This window comes from Mytilus californianus, unplaced genomic scaffold (genome assembly GCF_021869535.1).
Source record: "Mytilus californianus isolate M0D057914Y unplaced genomic scaffold, xbMytCali1.0.p SCAF_9, whole genome shotgun sequence".
Classification (NCBI taxonomy): Eukaryota; Metazoa; Mollusca; class Bivalvia; order Mytilida; family Mytilidae; genus Mytilus; species Mytilus californianus.
Window position 1 is genome coordinate 6,121,054 of NW_026262745.1, and position 26,871 is coordinate 6,147,924.

General features: G+C 31.8%; 1 protein-coding gene across 3 annotated transcripts in view; it reads left to right on the plus strand.

Moving 5' to 3' along the window:
• The first annotated feature begins 1,351 nt into the window (after window positions 1–1,351).
• The window catches only part of LOC127715712 (cingulin-like protein 1), a 39,768-nt gene continuing 14,248 nt past the window's right edge, over window positions 1,352–26,871 (plus strand). Inside the window, exons 1-8 of one of the 3 annotated variants that reach the window (XM_052221874.1) lie at window positions 1,352–1,380; window positions 16,158–16,259; window positions 17,227–17,312; window positions 19,554–19,769; window positions 20,109–20,210; window positions 21,590–21,694; window positions 24,279–24,383; window positions 26,548–26,652. In XM_052221874.1, the coding sequence (XP_052077834.1) occupies window positions 17,305–17,312; window positions 19,554–19,769; window positions 20,109–20,210; window positions 21,590–21,694; window positions 24,279–24,383; window positions 26,548–26,652 (641 nt within the window). In that variant the 5' untranslated portion in view covers window positions 1,352–1,380; window positions 16,158–16,259; window positions 17,227–17,304. Of the gene's footprint in view, window positions 1,381–3,478; window positions 3,617–16,157; window positions 16,260–17,226; window positions 17,313–19,553; window positions 19,770–20,108; window positions 20,211–21,589; window positions 21,695–24,278; window positions 24,384–26,547; window positions 26,653–26,871 lie in introns of those variants that run through there. The other 2 variants (XM_052221873.1, XM_052221875.1) reach the window with 2 other exon arrangements.

The following is a 26,871-nucleotide window of genomic DNA, read 5'->3' on the forward strand; positions in this document are numbered from 1 at the left end:
ATTTAAAAGTCACTCAAGTGTTTTCAAACCAGGTCATATTTGGCTGTTTCAATTTTAGACTTTCATTGCTATACAGTTCGGTATTGATTTTGTTTCGAACTGTTTTAGTTTGAGCGCCATTGATGAATCTTGCGAAGACGAAACGAGCGACCATCGTGTTAAATTATAAGCCTGGTGTCTTTGATGAGTTATGATATGATTATTCTTTCAGACAATCTAATGTCACTCTCGTTTTTTATGGAAAATTTGCGTTGTTCTTACATGTATGGCTCCTTGACGTACAATTTTCCAGTTAGCACTAATTAGTTATGAGGTTCACCCCTAGTTTCTTGTGGTACGTGTTGCTTAGTCTTTAGTTGTCTATTTAGTGTATTGTGAACTTGTTTGTCTTTTCTTGTTCATTCGATATTTGCCATGGCGTTGTCGGTTTCTCTCTGCTTGAATGTCCCATGGTGTCTTTTTCTATGGAGTGGTTGTTCAGATGATGTCACTGGCTACTTTGAAATATCAGTTTGTTTTTAACTTGCTGTTTCAGGTACAGTTGCGTAAATGATTGATTGTTGTTGATTTACACCATGTTACAAACATTTCATGTATATTCAGGACGACTACATGTAGCTGAATACAGGTCATTCAGAAAGACATCAAAGAAGCAATAATAAAAAGCCCTGTTTCCGTGTGTGAAGTGACGATCTTTAGTTTGTTTTTGTTGTATCTAGTATATAAACCAGTGGCATTTATCCATTTTTAATAACTTCTTATAAATCAAACATTTAAAGGGATTATTGTTCTTTTAGTCCTTGATATAAGACATAACCACGTTTTTCTTCAAATGCTAACAGAAAAATCAGAAAATCTCAATTTTAAAGTCTTATCTTACTCTAAACTATCGTATGATGATAACAAAATGAATACCAAAAATAAATTGCCGTATTAAAGAAAGTTTGCAGTTAAGTTAGCAAGTTCAAAGTACTTAAATTTCTGATATGAAATCATGTTGCTCGTTCCGTAATCGAATCCACGTCCGTTTGCTCATAAGACTGTAAAATTGCAAGTTCATGCGATACTACTAAACAACTTTATATAATCTAAAGATGTTTTATACTATGCAAATAGACTTCTTCATTCCGTGTACAACATTAAAAGGCAATCTAAGTAAGCATTGTTCAGTTACCATAAACCGTAATGATATTAAGATTTGATTTATGTACTTTTATGTGTATATAACGTTTTGTTATTTTTTTGTAGGAATTTAAAGAATGGCATTGAGTAGGTTTTAACATTAGATCTATTTGTGTGACCTAATAAATGATTGTGTAATATAAATATCTATTTATAGTTTATTGACATAGTTTGGAATGCTTTAAATGGTAATAGAAGGTAAGACGTTCAGCTCTCAAGAAAGCCCTGCACTTTTAAATTTGTAATTGACATCATTATTCCTAATAAAATAAAATGTTATTAAGATCATTGCTAGCTTGAAAGTTTGTAAATGGACATACGATTTCTTTGAGTTAGAATAACGATTCAAACCTCGGAGTCCATCACTTCATTTCATACCCAAAAAGACAGTTCAGTTACCCCATACACTATTTTCTATATTTAATTTTGTAGTTTTCAATTCCTTTGTTTTTAAAATGATGTTTGTTCTTGACAGTTACCATTCTTTTATGATGAAAGATAAGTCTGAGGATCGGTTTGCGAAATGTGAAACACTCGAGGTATAAAATTAAGATTTAATATTGTTTATAGCAGCCTAAATCTAAATCCGTTAGATTTATACTGATTTGTACTGATTGGCATTTTTACATTGGACATATTCTCAGTTGGCATGGGCCTTGAACTAGCTGTCAGGAACTGCGAGTGCTCGTAGATTTATAATCTGTGCTATTTGACATGTGTTTTTTGTTCTTTGTGCCGGTTTGATGCGTCGAGCCTTTTCGAACTATTTTTTTACAGTTTGTTCTTATATTGTTTTGTAACAACTGTCCCAGTTAAGGGGGAATTGAGCTTAAAAAAAAAAATAACCCCGGCACGTACATTCTTTAGTTTTCTTGACTAAGTCAGAAACCTGTGATTCGGTGGTTGTCGTTTGTTGCTAATTGCCATATTTGTTTTTCATTTTTGGGTTTTAGCATACTTTGGTTGTCTCTTTTGAATTGTTTAACATGTTTTCTCAGGGCATTAAATGGCATAGTAAATGATATGAACAAGATCTTAGAATTGTATGAATGCACAAAACGCAAAGTGAATTGTGAAAACTAAGCTTTCCACTACAGATTTTCTATTCGGTAAATTTAAAATGTCCATATAAGCTTGAAAATCGTTTGATTTGGATTATAGGTCACATGAAACTTTTGATATGACCTATTTATGACGATTAAAAGAATATATGCGATCACAATAATTATATTAGTAGTCATCAACAAATGACAATAAATAAGGAACATTTATGGAAAGATAATTTAGATATCAACCCACATTCAAGAAAATTTCTGTGTTTCCTTTTATTTTTTTTATATAAATAAATATGAGTGGAAGATTTATAGTGCATTTTAAATAAGATGAACCATGTAATTACTTTCCATCAAGAAATCCTTTATTATCAGTGCAGTTGAAATGCAACTATTGTTTGCGATTTGCAAAACCTGATGATACATTGTTTATCATCTAGGTTATTTTCTTAGAAACATTATTGTATATATGATGAAGAGAATAGCAAAATAAATTTAAGTCTAAAAAATGTCATTTCACAACCCACTTCTCCTACTGGAATCATCTCACAATATTTCCTTTCCTTTTACTTGATTTATATGTCACAATTTTGTTGTCAATTGTCTGTTTCTGTTTAAGAGCATAAAATAGTTCCTGAATATGTAGGTCCAGGTTATCCATGAAGTTAATCTTGGGTTTCCGTCCCAATAATTAGGAACAAGATTTTCCAGTATTAGAACATTCCGTATATTATTATATGATTATTTCAATTGAAAGGAATATTAGAGTCAGGCATAATAGATATATTTTCAAATATGAAAATGTAATGTACACTTTCATTTGTATGTAGAATGAACTGTTATTTATTTGAATGAAAGCCAAAACAAAAACAAAAAAAAAACATAAAAAACAGGTGAAACGATATCTTTTTTTCATTTTACGCATTCACAACATTATAATACAAGAACAGCTTATACTTGTTAAAGGGCAGCTACCTTGAAAATGTTTTATCCGTGTCTATCAATATTGTAGTTTCACCATCAAATTTGTGCATGTACATTTGTAAAATAATATACATTACATAATACAGTTCCCCCTTTCAATATAATTTTTGAAATTTAATACAGGTATTGATATAATATGTGGTTTCAATTACTTCAAATAGACAATATTCAAAAGACCAAAGTGAATTGAAATTTTCCAGCCAATTGAACATACAAACAATTGTTGTTCTATATTCTGACATTTGAGTTAGAACCAAAACTTTAAAGGGTAAAAATAAAGTCAATTCAGTCAATACATGTAGACACGGAATGGACACACTTAGGGTAATTCCCTACCTTTACAGTGGTTCATAACATTCCTGGCTATATTTGTGGTGTGGAATGTATAACAAGACAAGGTAAATATTTTAAAAGCTATGAACAATGTAGATATGTGACCATTGTTGTCAATATAATGTAAATGGACTATGCAAAAGCTTGCCATATCAATAAGGATTTGTAATTGTTGTTTAAGCTTTTGTAAACTGTATATTTTGTTGTTGTTGTGGAGGGATATACTGCAGTTTAAAACTAAGTATTTTGCCAAATTTTGTAATTATGAATTTGAATAAATAACTAATGTTTCGCATGTTTTGATTAATTATTTTCGTTGTTGTTCAAATTGGAAAATCACTTATAAAATTGATTGAAGGAGAAGGAAACCAAATTATACTTGTATTATTCACAGAATCAATTATTTAACAAAATAGTTATTAAACATTTCATATGTATGTTATGGTAAAAAGAATATCAGAAGTCTGTTTATTTGGTATTTTTAAGTAAATTGTATATGAATTTCCCATCCCGCCTGAACTTGTGACGTCACTACTAAAATTCAGTTTCCTTTTGGCATCAGTATAAACACAACTCGAATCCCAAAATATTAACAAAAACACTTGGTCGAGTATTGAAAATGAGAGAATCAGATAAATTTATGATAAGTTCTAAATGCGAACCAAAATACTAGGCGGTGGAAGTTAAGACGCAGTTCCGTAGCCAAGTCAGTATTCGTCTGCTGATCAAGTCCTAATTTAACTTACAAAGGATGTTGCGATTATGGAAATTGGTAGGACATGCCAACTATCAAGGAGTGATTTCTTTACATGCAAATTCGTCCATCAAATTTATACGGGCATACATTCTCGTGTATATAACAACGTATTTGATTTTAACGAAAGAAATATCTATAGTACCAAGGATTTGTATAGTAAGAAGGATTGGAATATCGTGGTTTATCGTTTTATCTTACTCGGCGAGACTTCGCGCTACTCATCACTGCTACTTGCCACTTACGATAACGAAACAAATATTCGGTCATTTTTTGTATACATGTATCGAGTTATTTTCTTGTTTTTGTTACGTATAGACAGTGTTGTGATGGTAAGCGACATTATATTTGTTTTAAATTAAATAAAGTATTCAGTTTTCAATCAATCGCAAATGTAATTATTATTGATTCCCACTTACTTTTGATGAGAAAACGTAATTAAAGTGTTAACTTTTGATAAAAAAGCGTAATTAAAGTGTCTAACCAATTATCATGTGTAAGAACCGTGTTTTTGTAAGTTAACTTCTGTAAACTTTTAATTTCAATCAATTGTCAAAACATTAAAAAAAGATCCTTTTCTTGTAAATGATGACATTATTGCAATATGAAAATTTGCTTCTTCCGAAACTATCAGGTCAACTTCGGGAAGTAGGTGCAAAACCTTTTTTGTGACAAGCTCAACTTATCTTACCACAGCAAGTGATTGTGAGCTGCTATTTCGCCAATTACATAGTTTGAGAACTGACCACACGTTTCAAGAAGAAGTTACTGTATTGTGTCTAGCAATTACTCCAACTATTGTCAATTTGTTTATCCAACTATTTTTCTATTTTTCGAGGACATAATTGGTGAGCTTTTTGTGCTACAAATTAAGGTCGTCAAGCATGAATCTGACACACAACAGTCAAATCTATGTACAAATGACCAGTCCATCTTGTATTATATAGCCGGTTTCATTATAAAGGCATTGAAGAAACCTTACTCAGTGTTTTCAGTAATAAATTATCCACTGCAAGCAACTTTTTGAACTAATAACATTACATTTGTAAATGCATATGGGAAATGAGTTTAACATAAAGGACAGAAGGGGTCATCAGAACCTAAGTGATACATTTTTCGTTCTTGTCAGAGAACTTGAAACAATTGTGCGTAAATTAATAGGTCAACCTTAAAGTGCCAGCTCTCTGTCATAGCAGCCTCTCAAAGAGTCAATCATGAAATTATTCATGGTTACGTATTATACAGACATTATCTTGAAAAGAGAAACTTGTGATACCGTGTCATCTATCACAGAAGACATCGTTCATCTTTTTCTGACTGTACGTGGGTACGCTTTCACACGTATTGAAGGAAATAAGATAAGTAACAGCATGTAGTAAAGCTTCATCTGGTTTGCGTCAAGTATTAAGGGAAAAAGTTTCTAATTAGTCTGACTTTTTAGTGTGTTGTAACATTCATGTATGCTAGGTGTAACTATTATGAATATTGTCTTGGTAAACATGATAACTTTTGTGTTTATTATCTAACAGTATATACTTTTTGAACGTTTTTAGCTTGTATTGACCTTATAGCATACATGTACATGTAAAACACTATGACTTCTGTCTAACGTGATATGAAAAAATTATGTTTTTACTTAAGAGTTTGTCTAAAAACTGATTTTCGCACATTGATTTTTTATGTATTGGGCTGTTGGTTTTCTCGTTTGAATTGTTTTACATTTTGTCATGTGAGAGATTTTAATAACTTGCTATGATGTATGGGTTTGCTCATAGTTGATTACTGTACGATGACATACATGTAGACTACTAGTTGCTAAAATCTTAATTTGATATTAGGTGGATAGTTGTCTCATTTTCTATCATACCACGTCACCTTATTTTGCTACATGTACTCATAGACATTATTAATCACACTTATTAATATGAAAAACTGGACTAAGGCAATGGCGGGAGAGAGACATAATTAATATACACTCACCACCAAGGAGTTATAGCAGATTCACAAAATATTATATGAATCTGGCATGTTAAGGAATTTGATAAATGATGTTCAATAATATATTTTTACATTAAAATATAGACATCCGATTCAACTGGTATCACATCTATCAAGTCACTATCAAAGTTCACTAAACACATAGAGTCGCTCTCAAGTTCTGATAAAAGAGATTGAATGTAATTAATCCAATGTAATAAGAGCAAAGTTCTGTTCAATAGTCACATTCAGGTTTACCGATAGAGTGCCTGTAGATTGGTACAACTAGATTATTTGAAGGTAGTCACAGTTTTGCTTAAGTGTATATGTTTGTACACTAGTTGTTAAATCTTCAAAAGGCATTGATTGTCAAACTAACTAGGTTAGAATAAACGTTCTTTTAGAGTTGAACATCTTCTACATCTGGCTGTGTGCATATTGATTCAATTTCTACGATCACTGCAGAATTTTTTCAATTTCATATCTTTTTGAAGGCATGCTGTCAGTAAGTCCACATGATTGGTGTATGAATGGTCAACTGCTGTTGGCACACAACTGCTTAGGGTGTTTTGGGGACTTTCTTTGTGATGGACATTTCTTCTTTTCTTCAGTTTTGGCATTTTGGAAAATACTGAGGAAAAAAAATTGTGTAATATTTAGTTGGCAATAAAAAGACAATATCATATGGCTTTAAAGTTTTCAATATCACAACTGTATCAACAAGAGACACCAATATAACAACAAGAGCTCTGCTCGAATGCTTATATTGGATGTACACAATGCAGGATTTATGTAAGTGTTCTATAGGTTTACGATTAAGCTACTGCAAATTCAGGAATTTTAGCAATGTTTTTATTATTGTTAAAATTTCTACAGGATAAGTGTAGATGTCGCAAACATAAAAATTCACATTTTTGATTTAATGGTGCTTATATAATAATTACAAAACTACACTATACATACATTTACATATCATAATAGGGAATGCAGGACCTAAATATATTAACTTGTATATAATGTCTTATTAATGCACGTATTTTATTAATAGAATTCTGTCTAAGTCATGTGTAAGTGTGCAAGATTACCCAATATCAATTGTTAGTTTTTTTATTCAATTCACATTTGAACATCAGTCATATTTTGCTTTTTTTATAGCACGAAGGGAAGATGCGTATGATGAAGAAAATACATAGTGAAGCTAGACTATAAATTTGAAAGCTCTTTTTCTTACTCTAAATCTGAATCAATGTCAACAATTTACATACATACAATTATATACAAAACTGAAGAGATGGATAGCTTTTGATTTTTAAATATTTTTTTTAACTCTTTTGAAAGCAATTTTAATTCCAAAACAAGCATATATAAGTGTTTCTCGTTTCTCGTTTTTTAATATAGATTAGACCGTTGGCTTTCCCGTTTGAATGGTTTTACACTAGTAATTTTTGGGGCCCTTTATAGCTTACTGTTCGGTGTGAGCCAAGGCTTCGTGTTGAAGACCGTACTGTGACCTATAATGGTTTACTTTTATAAATTTTGACTTGGATGGAGAGTTGTCTCATTGGCACTCATACCACATCTTCTTGTATCTATATAATTTTCTTTGTCAGAAATTGTTCAGTTCCAAAATCAAGAATGTCACGTCATAACATGTGTGTCTTCAAACGACACTTTAAAAAAACAACAGAAAAAATGATATTTTCATATCTTCATGAGTAATCAAATCAAACAAAACAGGATTGAATAAATATGAAATAAATAACTTCTGAAATTGTTGTAGTGTAATGTATCTTTGTAACACACCTTTCATTGCATATACATGTATCTAAACATGCGGGGTAATTTTAACTGTTGGACTGGTACCAGTATAGGTATTCATATAGATAAAAAATTATTTTTCATAAACTATCATAACATGTATATACAAAGTACCCAAACGTCCAGTTATTTTGTCAGTTTAGTTTGTTCATTTTTTTAACATAAAGTTAAATGAAGAGACTTACCAGACCAACCAAATAACCGTCCAGCATATATAGCATATATGCATAGACCAATCTCAATTGTTTTTTTTAAGAAAGAGTTACGTCCGTCGACCCTAGGTCAATGATGTTAATGATGTTATTGAATAATCTTCTCTTACTGTTATGTTATAACATAAGCATTATGACGTACATGTACGAGATGTATGGGATATTGAGCACATGTGCATTTGAAATGTTTTTGCTTTGAATAGCACTTAACCAAAAATGTCTTATATGTTTTTGTCTGGGTCTATCTTGATGTGGACATACATTTCGCAAACTGGACTTGATTAAATTATTGGCTAGCAGGGTTGCGGGATTAGAGAAGAGAGTTATACATGTGATGTTGTATAAACAGATAGAGTAGCTATAGATGAGAGTTCATAAAGGGAGGCAAGGATTTATATAAGGAGGTAAAGCAAAAATAGCTGACCCTATTATTGAAGAATAACGAAATGTGTTAGGGTAGTAATATCAGTAAAAGAATATAGGGTTCACTTGTATTTTCACAATTAAAGTTCGGGTTAGCTGCGGAACCGTAGCACATGATCATGGTCAGAAAATTGTCAAAAAATATCATAAAGACCTATGAGCTACAGTTCCGCAGCTAAGTTCCGGTCAGCTGGTAAACATTTGGATGTACGTTGGAAAAGAGTACCAACCATGCTTTGTCCCCTTCCACGTCGACAAAGACAAATCTAGGGTTTCTTCTATGACCCATGCCTTGATAAAATTGATGTAAAACTCTTTCAAAGCACATAGTTTATTGTCAATATCGATTTCTGAAACAGGAAGGAAGTATCAGATTAAAATGAAATCCCTCCCTATTTGTGCTTGGTACGTTACGATTTATTTCAGGACCACATTGATTTTTTTTAAGCAAGGAAAGTATCACTATGCCCTAATATAGGGTTCTGAGCTTTCTTCAAAACATTTAATAGGCTATGTTTGACGTATGTAAACATTTGTTAACATTTTTCTCGGACGATTATAGAACTTTAATGACTTTTCCTAGGCCACCCCCATTTTTGTTACTACGCACCCCTTTTTGTGGTGATTAACTCGGGGAAACGGAAAAATAAAGAAAACTAATGCATTCAACAATGAAAATTATATTCAAAACATGAACTAATCATAAATCTATCAGAAAATATACCTTTTATTACTAATCTCCGTTTTTTAAGGGAGTTGGATGAAATCAAAAATGATGTGTGGACCGCCCATTAGGCGGGATAAGTTGAGGTCATTCGGGTAAAAATGCAAATTCATTCTAGGAACCGTGTTTTCGTACTGCAGTCGTAAAAGTTTATAATTTGTACCAGAACCATTTTAAACTTTTTATTTCATGCGTAACATTTGATAAATATGGACTGTAATACCTACATACATGCAACGTTTATCTAGATGTTTAGGCGATGGAAATATCCGCCATTAATCAAGTTGTGCTGAGCATCATCGACATGCACGATGGGTAATTACACAAAATCTCGCGCCGCACAACACATTATAATACAATCTATGCAAAAGTCCACGAGATTCCAATTCTTCTAACTATACAAATCCTTGGTACTACTGAAAAATTATTATACCAGGGTTTTCGATATGACACTCTTGTCAAAACTTTTACTAAATTTTATCATCGGTACAAGGACATCATTCGTAACTATAAATCAACGTGCAAACATCTTATACTTTCAGGTATTTCACATCTCATCTGTTATTGTAATATTCTATACAAAGCACAAACATGTTGTCAGTCACCTCAAAATTTAACCAAATCCTTTAAACAGACTTATTCATGAGAAGGGATATAGTTACGATACTGTTGTCAAATCATTAAAGATGGCATTTTTGACATTAATATTGATTCACTCATAAGGTCTTTGCATCGGAAATAAACACATTAATTATAAAGTCAGATTTATCGTAAGATTTATGATGGCATGCCTAACGGGAGGAATTGTGCTTGATTTTCATACGATGAATACATAATCTTTCAATCATTCTTATTGAGCTCTGGAGCTAGCATGTCAGTAACTGTTGGTAGTCCTTTGTTAATTTGTGTTGATCATTGTCATTTTGCTTAGTTTCTTCTAATACCTATTCTAACATCGGACTCGGACTTCTTTTAAATTGAGATTGTGCGTATTACTGTGTATTTGTTAATTCCAGCTAGAGGTAGAGAAGGGGGGGGGGGGGGGGGGGAGTTGAGATCTCACAAAATGTTTAACCCCGCCGCATTTATGCGCCTGTCAAAAGTAGGGAAATTTTAGCCTTTGTTAGTATAGTGTGTGTGTTTTTTTTTAATTTTGGTTCATTGTAATGTTTCGGAGTTTAGTGTGGCGTCCATTTCGCTGAATATACATTATTGTTTAGGGGCCAGCTGGACCTCAACTCCGGGTGCAGAGTTTTCGCGCTGCCTTGAGGACTCATTGGTGGCCATTTGCAGTTTTCTGTTCTTGGTCGGGTTATTGTCTCTTTGACACATTCCCCGTTTCCATTTTCAATTCTATACATGCATTGTATTGACAAAAATCTTAAAGTTATATCAAGTGGAATCTACATGAGTTCACCGAAATGAAAAAAGGATGGTGGCTGTGATACTTATACTGGTAACATTCCCAAGTTATGTTTCTATGAGATGAATCTTTGAGATCATATCTGGGAACCAGTACGTAAACAAAACAAAATATATATGAATATTATATATCTTCACAAAAGAGGCGTGGTTTGTGAAACAACTGTATTTACAAAGTGCAACCCATAGGTGTAAATTAAGTTTTGTCAATTTAATGTCGGTATTGAAAGAATGATATTGAGGTGGTTTAAACATTATATCAATTTGCTTGACTTTAGATATGTATATAGTTTATTGACACGGAAAGCTTTAAATGGCAATAGGAGGTACGATTTTCTGCTCTCTAGAAAGCCTTGAACTTTTAAAATGAAAACTATAGAAATTGACATCATTATTCCTAATAAGAAATATTTCATTAAGTTTGTTGCTAGCTTGTTAATTTGTAGATCATGTAAATGGTCATACAATTTCTTTGATTAAGAATTACCATTTAAACATCCATTACTTCATTTTAAACCTAAAAAGACACTAGAAAAAAAAATCATCTTAAATTGAAAAGGAATATGCAAATCAGACGTAATAAATAAATTTTCAAATAAGAAAATGTAAGAAACCATTTAATTTTTGTATGGAATTTACCGTAATTGATTTGAATAAATGCCATAAGCAGGTGTAACGATATCATTTTCAAACATTATCCATTTCATTTTACGAATTCAAAACATTAAAAAACAATGACAACTTTGTTAAATTAAAGAGCAGTTACCTTGAAATCGTTTTATTATGGTCTATCAATATTTGTTAGTTTCGCATACACCGTAAACATGACATAATGCAGTTCCCCATTTCAGTATAATTTTTGACAGTAATTGTGTTGATATATTTATGTGATTTAACTGACTTTAAATAAACAATGTTTAGACGGGCAAAGTGAATATAAATTTTCTAGTAAATTGAACATATATTAACACGAACATTTGTTTGTTCTATTTTCTGCTATCCTGAGACAGAAAAGTATAATATTACAAATCCAACGGTAACTAAACTTTACAATGAAAAATAAATTAAAACACGGGTATGGATATGCAAAGGGGAATTCCCCACCTTTACAATGGTTTATAACGTTCGTGCGCCTCTACGTGGTGTGGGTCTACGACAAGGTAAATGACTACAGTTATTGAATATCAGAGGCTCTGAACAATAGTGATATATGACCATTGTCAATATAATGCAGATGGGCAATGCAAAAGTTAAAAGCATACAATTTTGTATCTCGTGTCATGATGGGGGAGGGCTTCAACTGCAGTTTGAAATTTGATATATTTAGGTAATATTGTTTTTACATTTTGACGTCACTAATACCATTCAGTTTAATTTCTGCATCAGTATAAACACGATTTGAATATTCAAGAACAACATTTGGTCAAGTTTTGATAAAAAGAGAATCTGAAAAATAAGAGTTGTAACTTCGAACCAAATTAATTGGAGGTGGAAGTTAAGTTGCAGTTCCGTAGACAAGTCAGTATCCGTCTGCTGATAAAATCCTAACTTACAAAGGATGTTGCGATTATGGAAATTGTCAACACCTGCCGACCATCAATGAGTGATATTTTAACATACAAATTCGTCCACTGAATTTAGACGGAATTTAAATAGACAAAATTTTTAAAATCTTAGACTATATACGATGTTATGGATACCAAATAAATTGGAATGGTGGCTGTGACGTAGAAAAGTACACATTTTGTGCTTTGAAATGTAAAAGAGTACCACAAAATGTTGCAAACTACAAAAGTGCAAAAAGTCAAAATTGAATAATGCATTTCGTGTTTACGATTGACTTGTGCATTTAGCTTAAATCATGTATTTAAAACCAGTTATTTTATGAATTTTTGTTAATGGTTATTTATTCTTGATTCGACGGTTAAGGTTAATTGAGAGGAAATAAATATAATACAGTAACAATCTGTTACACAAAAACAACTTGATATTAAACTAGAGTGAATTATCTTGGCTCATCTTAAAATACAAACGGGAAGTTTAACTAGCTATTAAGCAGATTTAACCCATCATTTTCTTTAGAAAGTGTCTGTATCAGGTCAGGGACATGACAGTTGTTTTCAAATCGTTCCATTGATAGTTATAGTTGACCGTTTGGCCTTGTCAGCTTTTATGTTTTTTGTCACTTTTTACCTTCCAGTATAGTATTTTGCTAATACATTTTTTGATTGGCTACCTTGGCAGGTTATATAACAATATTCATTTCGCCTGACGCATGATGATATATAGAACAATGACAGAGTATATGAATTTATATTCCCGGCAAAGATCCCGAATAACATATAATTAACCAATTTTAAACCAGAAATAAAGAATCTCTAAATTCATATTATTTAAGTGCCGGAACCTATATTTTTATAAATAGAAATGTCAATCATTACTATCTAACTTATAGTAGCAAACTCAATCTGCCGGTATAACAAATTAATGGACGCCGAAGGAGGATAATATAAAACGCATATTTTGACTTAGGTAATTAAAATTGCAATATATATATATATTTGACCTTGTCTTAATGTATTAATGTATTAATGTAGAAACTTAAATTTCCCTTTAAAAATTTCAAGGGAATACGCTTTAATACCACTTGAGCTGAAAAAGCTCAATTGACCTATACAAGTCTGAAATGTTCTTTTACTAGTTCTGAACCTGATTTAAACACCTGGAATTACTGTACAATGTGTTATAATAATTGACACAAAGATCAATATAGCAGTGCACTTAAATGTCGAAATAACAACCAACGGAACGATTAAATTTATCTTAAATGTAACATCTTGAATGTAACATCTTAAATTATGAGATTTTTCATCTTTTTATTTGTTTTATTTTATGTAGCGTATATACCTTTTTTGTTAGTCTAAATTTTGTGTTCTCTAAAATCTCACAAAATAAGCATTTGGTTGACACATTCAACAATACCTACCGTTATCTTGAAGATATTTTTGCCTTACATAATCCAGAGTTCTCTAAATATACTACCGAAATTTACACAAAGGAACTTACTTAAATAAATCTAACATTAACAGCAGTAGTTGTCCTTTTCTAGATTTAGACATTTCATACTAAAATTTACGACAAAAGAGACGATTTGTATTCCTTATTGTTAATTTTCCTTTTTTAGACGGCGATGTTTCTTTGGCTCCATCATACGGTGTTTATATATCCCAACTCGTTCGTTATGTCCGTGTGTGTAGTGATTTCATAAATTTTAACGAACGTAATCAATGCATCACTGGTAAATTATTAAGTCAGGGATTTTGGTACCATAAATTACTTTAAACTTTTACTAAATTCTTTCATAGATACAAAGATTTGGTAAGTAAATTTGGCTGTTCCTGTAGAAAACGTATTAAAAACTGTATTTCACATCCTAAATTTTACGGTAATATTGTACTAAAAGCGCGGAAATCACTTTCTGTCACGTGTAAACTCATCGAACCATTTTACAAACTTATTAGTAAAGGTGATCTTATTAATGTTGTTATAAGATCTTTGAATATTGTTTACATTGGCACAAATATTGATTTTGTCATCAACAAATTAAAAACAAAACTAAATTTGTATTCTTTTCGAATGGTTTTTTGGGATGTACAAATACACATCCACGTTTATTTTCTATATAGAGATTGCTTTATCTATATAGAACATTCTACATATTTATGATAAAGTTAGATACTAAATATCCTTCTGCCTGTCGATAATTTTATTTTGGCATTGCACAAGTCATGTCTTCTTTGACTGTCCATGGTTTTTAAAACATTAAATTTCTGGGATGTGTTTTGATAGATTTTAGTCTCTGATGCATGATTTTTTATTATTAATTGTTTTTTGGCTTTTAACTAGCTTTCAGTAACTGCTAGTACTCTCAAATCGTACTTGCGTGTTGATTTGACCTGTTGACACAATTTGTAATTCATTTTTGTTATTCAATGTTTGCTTGTTTTTTGTGTTATATCTCGTCTCACTTTTTTTATATGTCCCACCTTTGATAAGTGTTTAGTATTACGATAAATTTTCACTTCTGTTTTCGTACTATGAACAACAAAATTATTTTGTAAAAATATTTTCGTACTGCTAACAACAAATTATTTTATTTAAAGTTACCTGTGTACGTTATTTTATTTAACTTCATTTTGTCCCAGGTTATAGTTGTCTTTTTGACATTGTTTTACATTGTATTTATATTGTGTCATGGATCAAATTTATTCGTTCAGTGTATGTTTACTTGTTTTGCTAATATTTCTTTTTGATCGAGTTAAGCCATTTCAATTGATATTTTATAATGTGTCTTTCTATGTTGTAATGTTGTTCTGCTGTTTCAGGTTAGGGTGAAGGTTGGCGCCTATTAAAACGTTTAAACCCGCTGCATTTGATTGCACCTGTCCTAAGTCAGGAACCTGTTGTTCAGTGGTTGTCGTTTTTTGATGTGGTTCATGAGTGTTTCTCGTTTCTCGTTTTTTTATATTGATTAGACCGTTGGTTTTCCTGTTTGAATGGTTTTACACTAGTCATTTTTGGGGTCCTTTATAACTTGCTGTTCGGTGTGAGCCAAGGCTCCGTGTTGAGGACCATACTTTAACCTATAATGGTTTACTTTTTACAAATTGTGACTTGGATAGAGAGTTGTCTCATTGCACTCATACCACATCTTCTTATATCTATGGTTAGACGAGTTCTAAATCCATAGTACATTCTTACAGTATAGTGTGTAAAAAATACATTATAATCTTATAACATAGTTTATGAGTAGACTTAATTTTATGACATAGTTAATGACTAAAAAATTATTTGTACACATTTACTTTTGGCAACTCACAAGATTACTATTAGTTTATATTTTCCTGTGTTTATAATACTTATTTTATAGAATTACATGCCTTTTCATATCTGATGAAAATTGTACGTTATGTACCTTGGTTATCGTTATTGTCGCAACTAAACGGGGGGGATTAGAGTCGTTAAAAGGTATTTAAGCCTTGTCACATGTTCAGTTGCCTTTGCCTGTTGTAATTGAATATTTTTGAGTTTTGTTATATGCTTTTCTTTTTGTGGATTGTGGTGTTATGGTGAATTTCAGGCAATCTTAAGTATAGACTTTAGACGATTTATGTCATGAAATGTTGCATGCATGCTAGTCTGTTGTTAAAGACAGTATGTTTATTTGGATATGTATTTTGTTTGGTTGTTTGTATGTTTGCGCTTTATGATTTCAGCTACCTTAAAAATAGAATGGCAGCCAGTTTTTATTGGTAGGCGATACTGAAGTACCTGATAAAATCACCAACCTTTGCAGGAAATCTGCAAATACTTGTCAAGTAAGATTATATTTCGAACTCACAGCCTCAGACTTGATAGGCTAGTGATAACTGTAGATGAACTACTGAGGCTATTCGACAACGTAGACCCCAAGATGTCTTGCGTTTGAGTTTTGGTGTGTTGCAGTCTCAGTTAAATTTATTGCTTTACTTATCATTATTAATTGCACGTTACGCTCGATCGTTTCAATATTTAAGGTTTATTAAAGAGTCTCAAACATTAACGTTCTCCGTACTCGTTGTTCAAATAAAACTGATATTTTACGATTTCGATTTCTTGTCCAGAATTGGCATTACTTTTGGTCCTTTTTCATCTTTGGTTTTAACAGCTCGTAAACGTTGCATTAGATTTTGCGTGTTCAAACATGTTGGCACTGAAGAGACATTAATTGTCGAAGTGCGCATCTGGTGTAATATTTATACCGTTAATTTTGTTTTTACAATGTAGCTGTTTTGTTGGTGCCCGTTTGTCGTTTTTTGTTCACACAAACTCTCTACGTGGAAGCCTAAAATGTACCTGATAAATACATTTCACGAACCCGTGTCGATAAAAATATGTATTCCTGGTTTTTTGTTCTTTGCAGGAATGTGGGCAGTTTTATGTTCTTCGTTTTTTCTTTCAGTTATGATGACAACACATTAATTATGATTTCAATTGCAACTTTTATGTATATGGTATATTCTGTATCATATATTATCAGACTAATATTGAGTTTCTAATATCAATATGTAAGCAATTTCTTAAATAGATAAAAATAAAACAAGAAATGTCTTTTCCAAACATTGAATCTGAAATCGGAAAATGTGTTCGTTTCATATTAACCATACATTTCTCATGTACAAGAGTGTTAACATATTATTACGCTAAAATTGTTATTTAGAGATTTATAATTTTTGTTCATGACAATCCTACACAAAACTATTAAATGAATAATATATGTTACAAAGTATCAAATTTTTCAAGTAGAAAATGGAGTAAAGGGATTTTACCACTGAACAATTGATAACTCGGGTTATAGCATTGGAAAAGCATAGCGATAGACAGATGGAGAGGTAATTGTTCGGAAGATTCTTTGGGTCTTGAAGGATCTTAAAGTAAATATAGTTGTTCGTTTCATAAAAGCTTTATGGTTAGAAAAATGTGTCTAATGTTTATGCAGTTTATCTGTATCACATTTTCTGTCTCAAAGGTAAAAAAGAAGCCGCAAAACACCATGGCATAAAATCTACTTAAAAATTAAACATAACGTAACATGAACCCAGTCATTGCTGGATCTAAAACAACGTGCTTTCTATCCACAAACAGCGCTTGCTTCAAAAGGGACGCTCGTTGTTAAACTCTTATTAAGACCCACTCATTATTCATAACTCGTGATCTTGGTGATACGACATTAATTAAGGCGACAGTAGTTTACCGATGTTCTAATCTCGTAAATTTGATATGCATTCAACCCTAGCCATGCGAATTCTATACTTGGTCAAAATGGCACACTTGGTTATAGGATAATATCGGTAAAATCACAGATCAGACGACTAAACTTGTACCTAAAGGTATAAGACTGTGAAAACATGTCGTTAGTCAGTTGAGACACCTACACATCGTATCGGTCAACCAAAATTGGTTATGGTGACTGTAAAACTTGTGTTGTGTCAATTTCAGTGGATCTTCTTCCTAACTCTGTTGGAGCCGTTTTTTTGTGTAAGGAGCCATTTCCTGTTAGTGAGGTCAGCATTGTTAGAACATCCACGGTCTTAACGTAATAATTAATTTAAACGCTATACGATTGAGCAAGAATATTTTTCTGCTGACAAATGGGAAGTCGATTATTGGAAAGTTGAAATCATCACGTTATTCATAAATAAGTTTGAAGTCGTCCATCTACGTATGTCAGTATCGAGGAAAAGATGAAGATATTAAACACACCTTCTACTTTCGGTACTATCCTTAATATAGAATCCACCAGGATATACGAGATGTACATATTTACTCATTGAAATGTGGGTTATTGAGTTACCTAACACCATCAATATATCTGAAATTGATATTAAAGAACTTTGCAAGATGCATATGTCTATCCTTCTTGTCTTTGAAAAGTTTCTATAATAAATCTGCTTCATTTAAGTACAAAAATAAAATGACTAGTAGTAGTTCAAAATCATATAAAAATTGAGAATGGAAATTGGGAATGTGTCAAAGAAACAACAACCCGACCAGAGAGCAGAAAACAGCCGAAGGCCACCAATGGGTCTTCAACACAGGAGAAAATCCGCACCCGGAGGTGCATTTTTACTAAGTACCCATTGGAATACTAAATGTTGCTGAAATATCATTCGACCAAACTTCACAAATATGTTGTCGATCAAACAGTCCAGTATTTTGATGATATCATCTTCGGTGTGTTTGTTGTTGGTACCAGACAAAGTGTCGTTTACACAAAGTAACATTTTTCGTGTAAAGCAAGGAATTTATATCTGCATTTCCCGTTTTTGTAGAAAGCGCCCTGAATAACACGATTATCTCTCAATTGAGCATGGTGAAAGAGTGTAAAGCGAAGAAAAATCAAAGATTTAAATACATGTATCACTGCAAAATTATAAAAATTGTGATTTCAATTTTGGATTAGAATTTTTAAGACTCCACATTTTACTTACCCTGCTGACTGAATATACCTCATCACAGTTTTTCTAAAGGCCACCTTATTCCGCAGAATGAAGTCTGGTAAGAGCATTAGAACGATGTTTAGTCGAACATATAGACGACCTAGCTATATATTTTATTTTTAAAGGGATATTTGTGAAGTTATGGTATTCAGTATAAAGCTGGAACATATTTATCGTTTTTTAAGTTAACTTCAAAGGAGAGAAAAACGGATTCGCGATTTCCTAAAACTTTGTCTTCCGTGAATAAAGAAGAAGTATAGATAGGATTCCCATTTTTTTCAAGTTTTTGAGTGAGACATTCCACATAGTTGTTTTTGCACATAAAATCAATATTTTTTTAAGGCTTTGGCAAATCGAAAAGCAACATATTTGTCGTGAATAGAGAATTAAGCATCAAAGCATCGAGAAATTTTGTATTAAAATATAAGCACAACCCCACACCTTAAATTCTACAAACTAGTTTATTGAAAACGTTTGTCGTATGAACCCGAATGAATCGATCATGCAAGCAAATTGAAAACATTGACTTTATAAAATATTTAGGAAATATTTTTTTGAGATCTAAAGTTTTAAATCATACTAAATGTAATGACATCTGTATTGTATAATGTTGATTTCATATATTTATTGCAGATATGTAAAAGAGATAACGGAATACAAAGGAACTGTGATTGAACTGCAAAGGGAAAAAGAACGTTCTGAAAAAAAAAATAACGAACTGAACGAACAAATCAAATATATTAAAAAGTCTTGGGAATCAATAAAAAATCTACATATTTTGGATAGAGAACGACATTACAAATCGTTCCGCGAATCTTCGTATTTATTAGATAATGAAAATCTTCACAGGTATTGGTATATTATGTTATCGTTCTATAGCAACTGTCTACCAATTTCCACATAGGAATATAATGTGTTGCGTATTGTGGTTCAATTAACTTTTATGATGTAACAGCTAAAATATCACATATTTTATACTACGAAAACCATAACTACTTTTAACATGTTTAAATTTAATTATAATCGGACGTGTGTATATAACGTTTAACACTATTCTGAAAAAAAAAAAAAAAATTAATGAAAAAAAAAATTTTGTTCTAAAATTGAATTGAATGTATTAAATAAATTAATTGGCAAAAGTTAATTGTTAAATAATGCCTAACTGAACATGTGCTGTGACGTTTACAGCTTGACAGTGCGTTACGACAATGCTGATGTTTATGCAAGTAAGGAATTTTTAAAGTCTCTCTTATTAAAGCAAACAGAGAATGAAGTGCAACAAGAAAAACAGTAAGTATCCTTGTCATCTTATTTTGATATTTATTTCAGTCAATGTATTGGCATAAAGAGTATTGTATTTCCGTAATCTGGATGAAATTAACTTGATTTTCTCTTGTTTTATTGTTTTCTGATCTTATAGCTTACAAAAATGTTGGCAATCACATCATCTTGTTTTAATGGAAGGCTACTAAAATTTACTCAAAATTATTCCTGCGTTCTGAAATATTCAAATTCATGGTAAACGGGAGGCAACTCATTATATTCATTTCATTATAGACCTATGAAAAAAAAATCTGTTTAAAAGAATAAAACTATCTCATGGGAACGCAATAAAGGAAACGTAAACGGAATTCACCTGTTTTCACAAAATTTTCGCTTAACATTTAACTTACGGTTGAACTTGTTACTGATTTAAATGCATGTCAAATTGAAAGAAGAATGTAAGAATACAAAGCTTAATTCTGTGATATGTATTAATACATTTTCATTGGCTTCATACATTACTCATTTTTATTCTATAAGTTCTTGTCACAAGTGTATGTCCGTACTCAAATACTTTGATAAATCAACAATTGCTGAGAAAGCATGACAATCCGAAATTTGTCAATCACTTTTAGCAAAAAAATCTAAAATATAATTATTGCCGCCAAGAAATAAATGTAAAGGCTATAATATATCAGTTTTTATGTTTCGTTAAATCAGGAGACTGCTTTCAATTACGAATCAACCGTATCTGAAATCATAAATGAGATAGCTAACATAAGGAAATAAAATAAAACTATATTAAATGGTGCGTTTGAAGGGTTATTTTGGATCGCTCGAACTAAAACGATTTTAAAAACAATGTTGGGGAGCTATATGAATAAAAATGACCGCGGGTTGTGAGTCAATGAGGCCGCAGCACAAGTCACAAAATAACAAAAAAAAATCTTGATGAAGATAAAATAAGAAAATTGAGCTGGAAAACTGAAAAAATATGTACAACTGTAATGAAAGAATTTATTGGACATGTCACGTACAAGGCAGCGACTGTGTTTCCTAACCTTTTGTTTCCTTTTTCATGAATCTGGTGTTGATAACTTTATAGTATTTGGATAATTCCATAATTTCGTTTAAAAAAGCCGCTGTAATGCTTCATAGATGAGTTCAAAAATCAAACATTTGTGGTATAGTTTTCCCCCTTGAAAATGAAAATAATATGCAAATTTTACATTTTTAGATTATTAATATTTTAATAATATAGCAGTTAAATTTAAAAATCACTACATATTGGTTCATTTCTCTGGAATCACGTCTTTAAAATATAATAACTGGATATGGCGGGTGACTTTCACCACTCTGTAACAGTAGTCATAGTTTTTAGATTTTTTTAAATGCCTCTTTTTCAGATTGAATGCGGCAAAAGCGAAAGAAAATGAAATGACTAAGGAAATAGAGTTGCTGTATATATCTTTGGAAAACGAACGGAAAGAATTCGACAAAACAAAAACACGGTATGGCAGCCTATATTCTACTAATGGACCTTATGAAACTTTTGTTTTTGGTTGTTCTGATACACCACTGTCACAGATTAGGGGAGGGTTGAGTGCTATTTACATGTTAACCCTGCAACATTCTTTTGTGTGCCTGTCGATAGCTAACGCCAGGGGTTTGTTATTCGGTTGTTTATATGAACCATATTTTGTCTCTCTTCCATTGTATTTAACATAAATCGTGCAATTAGTTTTTTCTTATAAGTTGTTCATATTCATCATGCCAGGGACTATAATCGCATATTATACGGTATGTACGTCACTGTAAGCATATAATTCAGTGGTTGTTGTCGGTTACTGGCTGTCATATTTTTGTTTTGTTCTTTATTTATTCTTAGTATAAATCAGATCGTTGATATTCTTTGTTCAATTGTTTTACTTTTTGTAATGTCGAGACCTTTTAAAGTTTTAAAATCGGCATGTGTTTCGCTTAAATGATGCATGAACAAATATGATTCATCAGTGATTCCTTAATAATCAATAGAATTCGTGGTCCTATTCCAAAAAGGAAATGTAAAGGTCACCGTATGCATGTAAGTATAAGACATACGACACCAAGCATTATGCATCAATTAGCAGACGAACGTTTCTTCGTAATATTAGCGCATACGAACTCTACGTAAACACAAAACTTAACCGGATAGACAAATGAAAATATGAACTCACGAATGAAAGACAAAACGTTATATCCCCTTATCAACTGTCTTTTACGATGAAATATTTCACATATCATACCAATATATAACTTATGACCACGTGAACACTAACTGAAGTACAATTAACTAATATCTATTTCGAGTTGAGATGAAATTATTTCAAGCATACCGATAGAATCAACAATTATTTTGCCCATTCCGTAATTGAGCCCTGTCATTAGAGATCCATTTGGTCAGTTTTTTTCCTTAAAAAATTAAGAGCTATTGGAATGAGCTAATTCATCTGTTCATGATTTGTGTAACCTTTAAGTTTTTAAAATCTTTTAATTACGTTTAATATTTTTTTAAGCTAAAGACATAAATACTTGTTTTTAATTGTAATTGGTTAACTTAATAAAACGAAGGATATATGGTATAACTGCCAATGAGACAACTATTCACCAACGTTCAAATGAAGTGGATGTACAGCAGTACTTACAGTAATTATAGACAACCGTACGGCATTTAACAATGAGAAAAACCCATATCGTATAGTCGGCTATAAAAGATCCCGACATGAAAAATATTAAACAATTCAATCGAGAACACTAACGGCCTAATTTTATAACCGCAAAAAAAAAAAAAAAATACGAAAACCAAATATGACAAATATAAACAAACAAAAACCACTGAACTACTGGCTCCTGGCTTGGGACAGACACACAAAGAATATGGTGGGGTAAAACATGTTTGAACGGGCCAACCCTCCCCTATCATAGAACATTGATGTAACGGCACAACATAAGAACATATGCAAAACAATTAACGAAACAGAAACATGAGAAACAGCAATAAACGGCAAACAGGTTACAGGTTCTGGACTTGAGACAGGCACATATAGAATGTGGCGGGGTTAAGCAAGTTTTAAGGCGCCAATCCTCTCCTAACATTGGACAATGGTGTAAAAATACAACATAAGATCAAACTATGAAAATCAGTTGAGAAGGGTTTAACTCATCATCTAACAAAAACACAGACCGGACGTGGCAGGGTATTTATTCATCCCTTACTACAAAAAAGGCTCAAAGTAAGATTTGAGAGTACTCGCAGTTACTGACAGCTAATTCAAAACAAACAACAACCAATTCAAAAAATCATGTATCTAAGACTTAAATATCAATCAGTACACATCTGTAAAACATGGATTTAGTTTAAAGACGTCATTAACAGTCAGAGAAAAACATGATCTTGTGCATTGTATCGACAGATTGTAGAACCGTGAATGTGCATATGTGTATAACAATAATATTAAGTATGTTTTAAATTTACTGATAACAAAATTAATATTTATACCAATAAAAAAATTTTCAAAGATCTAATTAAAGTGTTGAGTTTGTAATTTATTTAGAATAAGCATATTTTAAGTGTACCCGGATCTAGGTTGGTTCCCTCCGTAAAATATTCACTATGCCTGTGGAATATACAAGTATCAAACTTGTCAAAAACGGCTGGATACCAGTCTTACATGGATCGTATCTAAATTTTCGGACTCCCAAGTACAGCCAAACTTCCAAACAAATTATTTGCATCTACGAAAAAATGTAGTAAGGGTTTTGAGTGATTTGTGGTAACGAAATCCCTGTCTTAATTATTTACTAGTAATAAATAGATTACGCTCATTGAAATACAAAACGTCACTACAGACACGAATATAGCGAACAAGTTGGGAAATAAAAACCGTCAGACGGTGCCAAAGAAACATCACACTTTAAAAAAGAAAATTAACAATAGGGAAACAAATATCATCCCCTTTGTCGAAAATCTTTGTTTAAAGTATCACGCTTATATATCACCTTCAACTAATCATAGTTTAGACGTTTAAATTCTAGACTCGTATCCATTCGTTGCAGCTTAGAAGAAGCAGAAAAACTTGAATGTCAATTGATAACCAAAATACAACTGCTGCAGCAATCCTTTGAAGAAAACAGAAGGGTATTTGACGAAAAGGAAAAACAGTAAATATTTCACATGTTAACTTAATGTTTGTTACTTTAAATAGAAATCTCATGATCAGTTCACGAATAAATATTCAAAATTTATCAAGAACTAAATATAGATATAAAGTAATACACAAAAGAAAAATGAAACCCTAAAAATATTGTTCATATATAGTCCGGTTAGCTTTTTGTTTTTACTTTGATCGTTTGACTAAACTTTGAAATATTAATCCATATTCTCAAACTTGAGCGGGGTATTTTGCTGACTTACTTTATTTTCGGATAGACATTTATGCATTTATTAGCATTTAGTTAGAAAACCAAAAACATGTTGTTTCTTGTATGGTTAAAATGAAAATGTCTGCTTAAAATGTTTATTGTCCGACATGTTTCCTACGTATCAGTAGCTATCGAGATCCAGATATCAGTTTGTTTGTTTGGTTGTTTTTTTTTTGGGAGGGGGGAGGAGGGGGTTGGCGGTTGGAGAGTTTTGTATAATATCATGGAGGGGGGAGGGGGGTTGGCGGTTGGAGAGTTTTGTATAATATCATGTCCTCAAAACAAATTTCGTTAAAAAAACATTCAGCAGGTATGGTCGAGGCAAAAACTTAAAAACAAACGGCTTTTATGTGTTGTTTTTTTTGGGTAAACTTCTGATAAACGAACTTAATCTGCGTGGTTATCGACTAATGATAATTAAACAAGGAAAATTCTAATAACATAGAAACGATATAAGTGGTTTGCACAACCATGACTTTGTATGCCAAAGTGTTAAACTTTCTAGTCTAAAATGTTAATTGGAATTGATTATCGAATATTTATAGTATTAATAACTATGTAGTCCTTATTCTTCATTGCTTACATTAAAACATACCCTAGTTTCTTTAAACATAAACCACTATATGTTATATAAAAGGCCAATGTGTGTCTATTTCGTCATTTAATTTTTTTTTGTAAGTATAACAATTATATCTTATATGTAGATATCAGCTCAGTTCAGATACAAAATACAAATATATGGCCATTACAAACAGCAAGAGCCACACACGAAGTGATATTATTTGGTTCATCAACATATAAAAATAAGAAGATTTGGTATGACTGCCAATTAGACAACTCTCCACAAGAGACCAAATGACACAGAAATTAACAACTATACGTCACCGTACGGCCTTTTTTTTCAACAATGTGTAAAACCCATACCGCATTGTCAGTTATAAAAGGCCAGAAATGACAAATGTAAAACAATTTAAACGAGAAAACTGATCGGCCTGATTTATGTACAAAATAATAAATGAAAAAAAATATGATATGCAGCAACAAACGACAACAACTGAATTGCAGGCTCCTGGCTTGAAACAGACACATACAGAATGAGACGGGATTAAACATGTTAGCGGGTGTCCAACCCTCCCCCTAACCTGGGACAGTGGTGTGACATTAAAAAACGGAACAAACTATAAAAATCTGTTGAAAAGAGCTTGCCTCATCAGATCGATACAAAGCAATAACAAGTAACAAAAACAATAGAGGACGTGACAGGGTACATTCCCACAACAAAAAGACACTAAGTACAGATCTGAGAGTACAAAGTAGGTACTATCAAGAAAGTTCCGCTTTAAATGAATCACTGTTCATGCTATTCATAGCAAAATGCAACAAAAAGAACATCACAAGCCAGTATGAATGTCAGTTGAGCAAAGTTGATATGTTTACTGACTATAAACCTTTTTTTATTTATTGTAACCGTTAATATTTGAATGGTAATGTCAGTTGATCTCCTTAAAAAAAAGCTTATAGTTTACCTGATTTGCAACAACCAGTACTTATTCTGATATATCAAGTCCATCGAGCTACATAACGACATTGTAGAGTGTATGCACTACTCAAGAATTGGAAAATGACGTATTACTGGTCTATATGTCAACAACCTTTATGAAATTATGTGAGCTCTTGCAACGTGTACCAGATATAGCTATGCTAGGCATTTGAACACGATATACAAATTTATGATCTATAAAATAAAGTGTGAATATTGTTAGGCTATTTACCGAACATTATATTTTAATGTGAAAATGCTTTCTTACTCGTCTGCAGCGTCTCTTTTTTAGTTCCTTTATGATTTCAGATATGAGTAATATGATTTCAGATATGTATAACTATATAAAACTTGTCGTTGTAGAATGAAAGGTACAATACAGCAAAAAGATCAAGAAATAAGGAAAGTTCATAGGCTTTTGAAAGAACAACAACATACAATGGGTGAAATAAAGCGGATGTCAAAAATGTTTGTATAAATTACGCTTTTACAATATTGCCCCAGTACTAATACTATAGAGTATATGGCTGAATCTGAAATTATAATTGTGTCTCAATATTTTTGTGTTATTAGTAATTCAAATAAATGATAATAAAATATAAGGAAAAAAAGTTTTAAAGGTGGTACTAACAACATTAACGGTAACAATTGTACTGCACCATATGCTCATTCGACAATTAGTGCATT